The sequence below is a fragment of the Saccostrea echinata genome, unplaced genomic scaffold (assembly GCF_033153115.1).
Source record: "Saccostrea echinata isolate AGI-Se365-2 ecotype Australia unplaced genomic scaffold, CSIRO_AGI_Sech_v1 ptg000033l, whole genome shotgun sequence".
NCBI classification, from domain to species: Eukaryota; Metazoa; Mollusca; class Bivalvia; order Ostreida; family Ostreidae; genus Saccostrea; species Saccostrea echinata.
Window position 1 is genome coordinate 13699556 of NW_026889782.1, and position 12943 is coordinate 13712498.

Below are 12943 nucleotides of genomic sequence, written 5' to 3' on the forward strand. Positions count from 1 at the left end.
TTTGTCTACTTTTAAAATACATGCTTTAGGTGTTAATATGTGTTTAAAGATAAACTATAAGTAACAAAATTTTAGAAATATGACACTTAATATCGTAATGATGAGGTATCTTATACTGTTATTAAATATGAGAACTAGGTGCCTACAAATTTGAGTTCATAATAATACTTCAAAACATACATATGTGAATTTTAAAAATGTATATTTCATCTGAGTCATTTTTTATCAGATTCCCACCGTCATACAAATAGCTGATCAAAGCGTCTGAGTGGGTAACTGATACTGGTATATATTTCAGAGAAATCTTAAATTGCGTGTAGTTATACTCAGTGTCTCCTGATAGACAGTAGATTGTAATGAAAAAATAAAAGATTGATTGATTGATTGATTGTTGATTGATTGATTGATTGATTGATTGATATTGACTGTCAAAGTTGGTGATTTTACATTTTAGCAAAATATTGCCAGATCTTTTAATCATATACTTTTCTATGGAGAGAACCTTTTGCATTTTAACCTCAAAGAGTGTGTTTTCACCTTTGTCATACTTAACGCAAAAATTGACCTTTTGGTTTATCATGCTTCCGTTTCTTTTTTTTTCCCCTGTCTTTTTGTAACAGTGTTAAAGGCTGTGACGTCATAGATATGAGATATCTTATTGCTATCAATGCCATCATGAGCCTAAAACATGAATTTTCGTAATAATGAGGACAATCTGTGACAGTCCTATTCCATGCAATGATGGGTAATTTATTCTCGCTATTTATAATTATATATTTAAAAAATATTGGGCAATTCATTCATTTTCTGCTTGAATTATTTATTAAATTCCTTTATTCATTATTGAAGCGATTTTATAAGATCTTAATTGGATTGTGTATGCAATTGAGACAAATCATCTCCAAACAGTTTTGCATTTAATGAGATTACTAATGTATTTCAGAATGTTGATATGAGCCCATGGGTATGAAACGATAACTTTCAAAGCACATTTTCTCAATATTAAAAAAAATGCAAGCCGAAAACAAATGTACCTTTTTGGGAGTTCGGGAATGGGGAGTAGAAATTCTTTGCATTGTAAAATGTTTATAGATCCGTCGACAATTCAGTGTGTCAATAATGGCCTACAATTAGTACAAAAAAAGTCAGTCAACATTTGACTCAATGATCAATTGTACTTGCTGGCTGAAAATATCATTGTATCGACCATAGAACTTAGGAAATGATGACTTCAAACGAGACTGCTGATATTCTTGTTTTATCAAATTATTCACCGTTATAAATAGCGAGAATAAATTACCCATCATTGCATGGAATAGGACTGTCACAGATTGTCCACATTATTGCGAAAATCCATGTTTTAGTCTCATGATGGCATTGATAGCAATAAGATATCTCATATATAGACGTCAAAACCTTTAACACTGTTACAAGAAGGCAGGGAAAAAAGGAAACGTAAGCATGATAACCGAAAGGTCAATTTTTGTAATTACCGCGTTAAAGATGACAAAGGTGAAAACACACTCTTTGAGGTCAAAATGCAAAAGGTTCTCTCGTAGAAACGTATATACGTATATACGTAGAAATGTATATGATTAAAAGATATGGCAATATTTTGCTGAAATGTAAAATCACAGTCAATCAACAACTTTGACAGTCAATATCAATCAATCAATCAACAATCAATCGATCAATCAATCTTTTATTTTTTTCATTACAGCCTACTGACTGTCGATCAGGAGACACTGTGAAAGAGAATCTGTGAAAGTCGTATTTCTTGCAATGATGGGTAATTTATTCTCGCTATTTATAACGGTGAATATATGCCTTATGATATCCTTGATAAAGGGAGAAAATGGAGACTTTGCCGCACTTTTGATGCTTTCACACTTTCATTCCATGAATAAATTTTGGTATCTCACTAATGAAAATGTTATGAATTAAACATAAAGGTTGAGAATGAAATCGACAATTCTTTTATTCGAGAAACCTTATTGGAAATTCATTCATTTTCTGCTTGAATTATTTATTAAATGCCATTATTTATTATTGAAGCGATTTTTTAAGATTCCATATAGATTGTGTATGCAATTGAGACAAACCATGAGAAAACAATTTTACACCAAATGAGATTACTAATGTATTGCAGAGTGTTGATATGAAGCCATGGAAATTAAAGGATAACGAAATATATTCTTAATTCGAAAAAATCAAAGATGAAAACAAAGGTACATTTTTTTTTTCGGGGGGGGGGGGGGTCGGGAGTGGGCTTAGAAATACCTTGTATTGACAACATTCTAAAAATATGTGAAAACCTGTAAATAACATCTTCTAAATAAAACGTAGAAGTATTTGTTTTATTTTAATTCTTTTTAACTATTAATTCGAGCGATTTTTTCTTCATTAAAGAGCAATCGTACTTGAATAGACCGATATTCTCTGTTTTAAAAAAATCATTAATATGACGTTTCAGAAATAAAAATGTTCTCATTTTCAAAGACGTTTTAGTCTAAGTTCAAGTATTATAAATAATGTACACACATGAAGTAAAAACACTTAATCAATATAGGGTCTAATGTATAAAATCATGTTGTAATGTTAATAATATTGATTTCGATGTATTATGATCGAAGCTCAGATATTTTTAATCTCTTCAGCAAATACTTATATTACCCATCTTGATATTTTCGAATTGAATACCTACATATGCACTGTATATGTGATATCTTAGCTATTTTGTATTTAAATTGTTTATAATAAAAAAAAAAAGTAACAAAATGAGCTATGGATGATCTTGCAATTCCTTTAAACAACAAAACACCAAAATAAAACATTAAAGGATAAAAAAGAAAAAAAACAATCAAAGAATAAATGCACAATACAACATTCAAAATTTTAAAATAATAAATATGGAAATAAAACATTTCCAGATACCTGACACAGAACCCTAAAAATATATTTAATTTGTTTTGAGAAGTTCATTCAAACTGTTAGATAATTATTTTCATAAAGAATATCTCAAAATTATGTCATGTACGCTTTTAAGACAAAGGGCTCACGGCGGGTGTGACTGGTCAACTGCATTAAATATTACTTTTTAGCATGCTTTCTGTTCGATACTCTTACATTTTATGCGTTCTGTTATTTGGATCACTCAAAATACATAAAAGGAAAATGAGTATGTGCAAGTTTCTACAGGTATGGGATCTGTCTGTCTTGCTTAGTACTAAGCTACAGACTTAAACGGTTTGGAAGCAATTTAAGTATTAAATCATTAAAAAAATACTAACGATGCTTGAATGATTTCCACATATTGTAATTCAGATCATTGCCTTGATAGTCTGAACAACATTAGCAAATCTCATTAACGTCACTGTAGCTGAACATTTAAAACCGCTTTTTTGTTGATAAACAATTAATAACACAGTGGAATGTGCTTAATAATTTCTTTCTAGAATGGCAAGAAGAGGTTGGGAGACTTATTGTTTTTACCGCTTTTCTTGGTTGAAACCATTTTGGAATGCTCTTTCAAATGCTATCACCCGTACAAGAAAATTAAAGTAAAATGTTATTAAAATTATTCCGTGTAATTCACTTGCCTTCCAAATTTTATTAGTCTTGTTTGAACGCCTGATAATTTTTAAAAAAATAAAAACACGTATTGGATGAGATTTTGTACTAAGTTAGTCAATATTATTGAATTGAACCAATCACAATCCAGTCAAATCTTCTTACACAGGTGACATTTACTCCGTTTAGCTGCCATCCATTCTTACAATTAGATTAGATCACTCTTCATCATCTTCACCTTTCATTGATGTCACTTCCAGTCATTACTGTATGGAAAATATGGAGTAGGGTTTTTTTTTAATAAAATAGAAATAAATATATCATATATATCTGTGTGATGAAATCATGTCCGTTTTTTTTACCAGAGGTACTGTTTTAATACAAATGTTACACATTGATTTTTATATTTGTTTTCATTTCAGACTTCAAATTTAGATATCCAGAATTAAAAAGAAGAAAGAACTGCGAACGATAGTATTGTTCTCCCGCCTACCTCCAAGTCAATTTTCAAAAGTGAAGATATTCGAATGATTTTTAATATTCATATTGATATTTATATGGATTTTCATAAAACATTACTTCTTTGGGAAAACAACGAGAGATAACTCTAAAATTTTGGTAAAACTCGTGTTTTTCACTATAGAAATCAACGGAAAACGGAAAATATTTTTAAAACATCTCCCCCCCCCCCCCCCGTGAAACAAAAATTCCTTTTTACGGGTAATATGAACCGTCATTTCACAAATTCATACCAAAGCTTTTTGTGTTTCACGGGGGGGGGGGGGGGGCATATGTTTATACACAAAAAACGACAAAAATGCTTATTTTTTCAGCAATTTCCAAGTGCTTTACGACTGAAACATTATATTTTACTAATATATACAGTACCGACCAGACACAACCTAACAGAAAGCGAACCCAGAGCGCACCCCGGGTTCGCTCTCTGGGTTCGCTTCGGGTTCGTTTGGGGTCAGCTAGTGCTGACCCCGAGCGCACCCAGAGCGAACGCAGAAAGCGAACCCCAAATTCAGTAGCGGTCCCAGAAAGCGAACGCGCGTTCGGTATTGCGTAACAGAGCTGTCAATCAGGATTATCGATTAACTCATCAGCGACCAATCAATATACCGAACAGGTCTGTCAATCAGGATAAGTCATAAAATGCGTTGACCATCAGCGCATCGACCAGTCAACATGCCAGTTTATAATCTAAACATTGTACAAGCAAAGCGTGTGAATGTACAGCGTAAAAATATTATTAATATGATTTTTAAACATGATTTTACATTTATATACTTTAATTCTCCAGACAACATGCAATATTTATACATCTATTTTCATTATTTTTTATCTTTAAAATCTATTGATACATTATATATTTTTATTATCCAGGTAGCATGATACATGTATAGTTAAATATTTATTTTCTTTATATTTTTAAAATCCATTAATATATTTTTAAAATCCATTAATATATAAATATATACATGTACATTGCGTAAATTTATCAGACAATAAGTACTTTAATTTATAATAGAAAAAAGAAGATAATGATGGTTATAACATATGTTACTAAAAAAAAAAAAGAAAGGGAAAAAAATGGTCTTCGATAAATTATAGAATTATCTCAAGATATAGTATAAGAACAGTTTGTATAAGAACATGTACGTGCTTTGATTTAATTATTTTTTATTAATTATTTCAATTTACATGCACGTTTTAATTTATCCAGATCAACTTCGAAAATATCGATCTTAATAATTGATCATGAAAAAAAATTAAATGTACATTGTACAGAATAAATGTGCATTATGTCAATACTTAAATTGGAAAAAAAAATCTCATTTAACTACTATGATATTTTTTTAAATTAATCTTTTACCAAAATTTAATAAATAGCTTGATTTAAATACATGTATACAGGGAAAGATTATTTTGTCAATTTTAATTATCCTACATGTAGACCTTACATTGTATGTTTTTGAATTTTTGTAACTACTTGCAAGTCAGTCAAAAAAAAAAACAAAAAAAAAAACGCAAAAATGCTTATCACTTTCCTTCGCGTCGATATATATAATTATACAGGTTTACATATTCACGAACCTCTTACATGTAATTTTCGAAATACTTTATATGAACATAAGAAATAGACTAGACGAGTACGTTTTGTACTTGTGCATGAAAAGTACACGTAATTCCAACATTACTAAATTTAACTTGCTAAGATACCTTAATACGAAAACTTACATATATTTTTTCATTACATGGGTACCTGTATTTGTCATAATTATTTAATTTCAACACTTTAATAACTGTAGTTTCAAAGTGAAGCCAAGGTCATCACGTATCGGTAATCATCCACCTGTTTCGAAAATATTGCGGGTATTAAGAGCAATTGCTGTGGGGTTTTTTAATTGACACTTACTAGCTGGATGTATACTGTCTCCATGGTCACGGTATACCTGAGTATATACTCCCCGTACATTCGATGCCTCTTAAGTTACATGTACCTCGTCTGGGCACGTTATCAATGAGAAATCCAATTATTATTCTAATTTTTTTTATTTTTGAATTTGGAAACGTCATAGTTCTTTGGTACGTTGCATTAAGAGTACATGTTCAATGCATGTAATTTGCTGCCATCTGAATGCTGAAAATCAGTAAAATAGCTTTACGAGAGAGAGAGAACACTGTATATTATTTGAAATGAAAATCGATACAACCGGCCCATAGAAAACAATTCAAGTACGGAGAGGGGTGGGGTGGGGTGGGGGTGGGGGCTCATCGAAATAAAACAATAAAAAAAAAAAAAAAACATCGGGTGTTATTATCTTAATTTCATCTACTTAATCATGCGAGTTTACAGTTATTGAATTCTTGTTTTGTTTGTTTTCTTTCTTGTATTTATTTATTTTTAAACATTAGAATTTTGTTTGTTAACATGCCGCTCCAGTATGTACATGTATGTAGTGGGGGGGGGGGGGGATCATGAACCAGTAAGGAACACAAACTATTCAAGTGATCATTTACAAGTATTTGAAAACAACTTAAAAAAAAATAATATATTCTTATCAGTGGACCAGTTATTAGTTTTTGTTTGTTTGTTCTGGTTTTTTGATTGTTGTTGTTGTTGTTTTTTCATAAGTCTTCCGTTAAACTCGCCTTATAAAACAATGATTTATAGCATAGAAGTAAATTATAAATGATCTGTAAAAGAAACTCAAGTTACACTGTATGAGAATTTTTAGTGATTATCACGACCTACATATACATGTAATGGACGACAACCTAGCTTAAATATAAACTGCTAAATATGAAAACTTAGCATTTTACGTGTACAGTATGTCACAGCTATTTTATAGATAAGATCGTAATTCAGTTATTTGTCTTTCAAACATTTAAATTACGATTTAGCAATTGCAATTACAATTGCAAGTTCCAACTTATTTTAAAACGCATGAATAATATAAACAAATGAATTTGAAAGCTTTTTTATTAAGATATTCTTATCAATTTCAATCCATCCGATACATCGAAAATAAATTTAACACCTTTTTTTTTTTCGAGATACGAGGGTTGTCCAAAAAGTTCGTGGACAAATGCTTAATTTTCTTTATTAAGTCCGCAATGGCAAACATTTACGATAATATCTTAATATAGACCATGATTGAGTAAATGTACAAAAAATTAAAACAATACACACTATTTACTGAACATTATAGGTGTAAATTCTTTGTATATGCAAGTCGCACGGGCCAGTCTGACTTAACGCTTTTTTTCATGATAACGTCAGAAATATGAATTTTGAATTTTGATCGCATGTTCATAGACGCACGCTATTTGTCTTTATTATGCCACATTGCCAAATGTGTGCAATAATATTTATGCATAGATTATAATCAATTTAAATTTTAAAATTCAAAACAATACACAATAATTTACGAGCGTCATTAATATTTTAACACTTCGTAAACACAGGATGCACAGCCCAGCCCGACGGCGCTATATTTATAACAACGTCATGAATAGGAATATATCCTATTTTCATCAAATAACAGTAGTTTTCCACTTCTTGTAGTGTCTCCGAAATTTTACACACCGTTGAAAAATCGTATACACCAATTACAAATCACTAGACTAAATATTTCCAATAAATTTAAGTTGTTTGAATAAATATTTTGTTTTAGACGACGTTTCAACCATATTTACCATAATTGTATGATTGGACGCTGTCCCGTTCGGATGGCCGACGTCGCTTTTTCTGTCAATTTTTGAAACATACTTCTTGCGGTTTTCACTTAATATTTTCATTGTCTATTCAGTAAGCGATACTAAAGGTATCAGAAAATAGCGATAACCGCTTTATTTGTGATATATTAATTTTTTATTCAGCTTTGAATCGTTTTAAAAAGAAAATAATCATTTCAATCAGATCACTTTATTTAAAAGTTCATGGCATTTTAACCCTGGTCCGTGCGCACTATCGGCGACTTTTAATGACCGAGATTTTTACAAAAATATTAAGTTCAAACAATAAAAACCAAACTATTCCGACTTGGATTTTCATGACTAATATTTTGGTATACAATAAGCATATCTTGAACCATTCATTTTGACAAAAATGCCATTGTCCACGAACTTTTTGGACAACCCTCGTATACTTAGCTTGTAAGTTAAGAAAAATAAAAGTGATAATTCTACGTCGAATGTACGGCGAAATTCTTGAAAATTATCAACGTTCTCCATATTGTCACTTACATGTACATGTTTCGATCGCCATAAAAACAGTGATGATCGATTTCACTGCTATATTTGGAATATACAAGGGGCGGGGCTTACTCGCGGCAAGATTAAAGCGGGGTCCGCTTCACGCATGAGTGCGTAAAGCGAACCCGGAAAGCGAACGCCGGGTTCGCTCTAGCGGACCCATGCAGAGCTGACCCCGAGCGAACGCAGAGCGAACCCGACGTGCACCCAGAGCGGTCCCAAATTTTCTGAAAGCGAACCCGCAGCGGATCCCGAGCGGACCCGGGGTGCGCTTTGGGTTCGCTCTGGTGTTAGGTTGTGTCCGGTCGGTACTGTATGCTTAATTTTATGTGCATAAAACATAAGAAAAGATTTAAGAAACATTTATTCATATCCAAGACTATTTCAGAATATGGTGATGCTTTATAGCCCGATTTCAGTGGAAAATATCGTCAACCCCGCTTATTTCAAGAGCTGGAATTAGGGATATTTTACTATTTAGCACTGGAATTAAAATAATTAATCAATTACCATTGAACTGTTCTTTGTATTAAACAAAGATTTTATGGCCAAATTGTCATCAATATTGAATTAAATGGTTGTAAAATGTAGGCGGGAATCGGGAGTTACCTTGCGTAGTTCTTACAACATGAACGATACAATTCAATTGTTTATTTCCTTTCACTTAACCAACAACCGTGCCTCTTCCTGCAGTATTACGACATACAAAACAGGATACAAAATCTGTTAAGAAGAGCCAAAACATTAATACCGTGTAATAAAAAATTTTAAACGTTGATTGCTATTGCTATATATCGTCGTCTTTAAACAAAGATGTATAAAGCAGATTTATTTTGTTGTTTATCTGGTCATAATAAGGCGAACATTATACAAAGGAGTGTTTGTGTTGACAATATCCGGACTCATATCAATAAAGCTTATTTTTTTTATTTTTTTTTTTTTAAAGTGTGCTAGAGAGTTTAAAATATTTTTCGTATTATCACAATGGTAAACATTCAATATGATATCAAGTTGGACAATTACATAAAAAAAATGTGCGAATCTAAGCCTATTCAAAAAACACTTCTACATTCCTTAAAGCATAATTATGAAAATTCGAAATCAACAATATGAAATAAATTCCTTCTTATGGTCCTTTTTTTATCATGCAAAGCTGGGTGTTAATTTTCATTTTTAATAAAAATCTAACTACAAACCAACCAAATAATCCGTCATGCATGATTTGTTGAAAATGTATTGATGGATAGTTTGTTTATAATTATTTTTAAATATCTTAATTTTGATATTTGCATCATTTGTTCTTTTTGAACACAATTTTTATGTGGTCAAAAGACGCGTAAATGTCTGGACGCTTTGAGGTAAATACACTATGTGTTTTACAGGGAAAAAATGATTTTTTTTTCCAAACTGTTACGGGGAAATCAACTATTCATAGTATCATTAAAATCGCTCATGTCTTCTGTTTAATTTCATTGCAATGATTACGTATATCACACAAATTTAAAGATATTTAGATAATTCATGACTTTAATACAATGCAGCATAGATAATTAGGGTTGTTACATTGTTCTAATTAGTTTCTATCTCAATGTGCCTTAGAGTCGACCAGTTTCAGGTAGAGCTTTCTTTAAGGCAAATTGCAAACAACTGCAAATCGAAAAAAATCGGATACATAACTAGAGAGATGAAGACCTCTCCTTTGAATAGAAAATGTTCAATCATTTATTACGCACCAAAACAATGCACATGGTTCTCAATTAATCTCTCCGCAAATATAGCTGCCATCTCAAAATTTTACTAGCCATGACTTCTCAATCTTGACTATTTCCTCAACAACAAATTCACCACAGCCTTTTTAATAGCCCTCCTGTTACTGAAATTGAGCTCATCGAAACATTTGCACATTTAACTACCATTTAGGGTGTCATGACTTCGTGCATGCCTTTGTATACATATTCTAATTTCATGTTCACGCAATTCTAAGCAATCGTTTAAGTCTTTAGGCCTAATATTCCCCTCTAAAAGTATAAATTTCCGTTCAAAATTCATTCAAAACTACTACTCTTCTTACAGCTGTAGTCTGATTTTAGTAAAAAAAATTTAATCCATATCAGTCTGTATACCAGTTTATAATCTTGACAAACGGTGTTATCATGGCAACTTAAATTAGAATCTTCTGTGAAATATTTTTTACACAAGTAGACTACACTGAAACACATAATTCTTTCAACTGAATTTTGATTTGCTAAATGCTATGACCATGGCTAATACTTATATTCTGTTAAATTCTTTCAGTAGTCTTCTCCTAAATTTTAGTCCATTGTTATTGTTTTTTTTCCTATGACAAACCCTCCCAGGATTACCTTAAAGGAATGGAACTAATATTTCTGATGACAGGACACCCCCTCTAAAATGGATAACGAAGAAAAGGTAAAAAAAAAATTTTTTTAAAAATCTCAAGAACCCTTTGACTTCTCAAAAACCACTTGACAAGAAAAAGTTTATTAAAGACTTGAAAAATTCAAGTTTATATTATAGTTCCAATGGATACGGATTGTTTCAGTAAGTAATTTACATTTAATATCGGCTTATGTAATGTAAAAATCTTTATAAATCAAAAACAGGGTTGTGATTATTCATGATTATTCATATTCAAATGCACGCATTCAGAATTATTCAAATAATGCTCCTCCTCCTCCTCATGATAATGAACAATAATATAATTAAACTTTTTTTTCAACTTAATACATTGCAAACATTCCCTACTAACATACATTATTTTTCCCATTATTGCCCTTATTGTTAGTATAAAGCAAAAGTGCGAGATTGGCTTCTTGTATAATTGCATAAATATAGACAAAAAAGGATCATTGAAAATCATTTCAATTTCCAAGAACAGTAATCCTGGTTATTCTCATAAAAATGAAGGATCATGTGTATGCTGAAATCAAGATCGTCAAAGTTATTATTTTAGGCTATGACAGGCCTGATACCACAGTCTCACACCCATGAACGCAAATAAAGTAATAAAGATAGTTGTGGTGTGTAGCTTGCTTGAGTCTGATTTTGACATGGCTATATTCATGGTTATCGTTCGACTGTACCGGCTGCCATCCACAGACCTGGAAAATAATAGAATAGAATAGTACAATGACTACTTTTTGAAAATTTGATTGTATATCTTAATCCTATAAATATTGTGCATGCGCAGAAAGACCACTTAACGGAAATAGAATATGGAGGGAGGGAACTGGGGCTCAGAAGAGGTAGAGAAGACGAAGGATAGACATAAAAAAGGCAAGGGGGAATAATGAAAAGGAAAATTGGAGAGTTAGAAAAAAGAAAAAAGTAGCCTATTAATAGTGTTGCCTCTTTTTTCTTTAAACTTCAATTTTAATCTATGGTGACCATAAAAAAGTTCTTTTCGATGTTTTATAGCAAAACGTGATAGCCTGAATTACATATACATGTATTATAAAATAAGTATTTCAATGTTGTTCCTAAATGGCAATTAAGATCTAAAATGAATTTATCGTTAATAAGTTTTAATTTATCATTTATTGTCGTTGTAAAGTATAAGGATGTCGAAGCGAATCAAAGAATATATAACATACTCATAGTTGACCGGGCACTTTAACTATGTTTTCTTACGCATTTTGCTAGATTCTCCATATATTTTACCTTGTTCTCAAGTATATTCGGGTTGTTGCCCCGTCAATCTTCGTGCCGGAAATTATAGGTTTCCATATTACATTATCATCACTATATTGAAACTTTAGTCCTGGAAGGGCTGTATTAAGCAGTAATTTATTTCCGTCTAATCTGAATAAAATAAGTTATTTTTTTTAAAGGGGGTCATTATATCATGGTGTATAGTAAAATTCCGCGTTACTTATATATTCTTATTTTGAAAAAAATACTGATAACTGTTTTTATACATTTGAGTATGTTATTGAATGTTTTAAGGTAAGAATGTAAAAAAAACGGATTTGCTAGTGTTTGCTTTGTAAAACTGTAATATTCAGTGAATTAATATTTCTGAAAAACTATCAGGATATCAAAATGTCATTCTAACTTTTAAATCATATTTGAAAGGACTTTTTTTCAATAAAATATATTTTCATTATTTTGTTCTCAGTTTTCAATGAATTAAGGGTCGATAGATTGTTTGCTTGATGAAAGTATTGCTGTATATTACTGTGTCAAAAAAATGGCTGTCAATAAACAAAAAATAACAACGAATAAGTTTTACCTTGCTCCAGGAACAGGAATTCTGTATTTAATCCCATTGTTTTCCAACCTTGACAGTTCTTTCTCAACCAAAGCACTTGCAAATGATGTCCACTCTTCGTTTGTTCTTTGGATCCGCTCCTGTTTATTTGGGATCTCTTCCCATGTTGATTTATGCCACGCTAGTTCTGCAAGAGCTAGCATTCGAGGAAACAACATTTCCTGTAGCTGCTGCTCAGTCCGAATTGTCTCAGTCCATATTTGACCTTGTACGCCTGAAAGATCAAACAGTGTGCATTAAGCATAAATTTTACTTGACACATTGCTTACACATTTAGGTTTTATAATACTTTAAAGGTGCAGGGACATACTTGCATAT

At 31.3% G+C, this 12943-nt stretch overlaps 1 protein-coding gene across 1 annotated transcript in view; it reads right to left on the reverse strand.

Annotated features, from left to right (window-relative positions):
- Positions 1-10534: 10534 nt before the first annotated feature.
- The window catches only part of LOC133198997 (beta-hexosaminidase-like), a 28307-nt gene continuing 25898 nt past the window's right edge, over positions 10535-12943 (reverse strand). The window contains exons 9-11 of the mRNA XM_061334897.1: positions 12587-12839; positions 12016-12156; positions 10535-11456 (exon numbers count right to left, since the gene is read on the reverse strand). Coding sequence (XP_061190881.1) covers positions 11300-11456; positions 12016-12156; positions 12587-12839 — 551 coding nt within the window. The 3' untranslated portion in view covers positions 10535-11299. The remainder of the gene's footprint in view (positions 11457-12015; positions 12157-12586; positions 12840-12943) is intronic.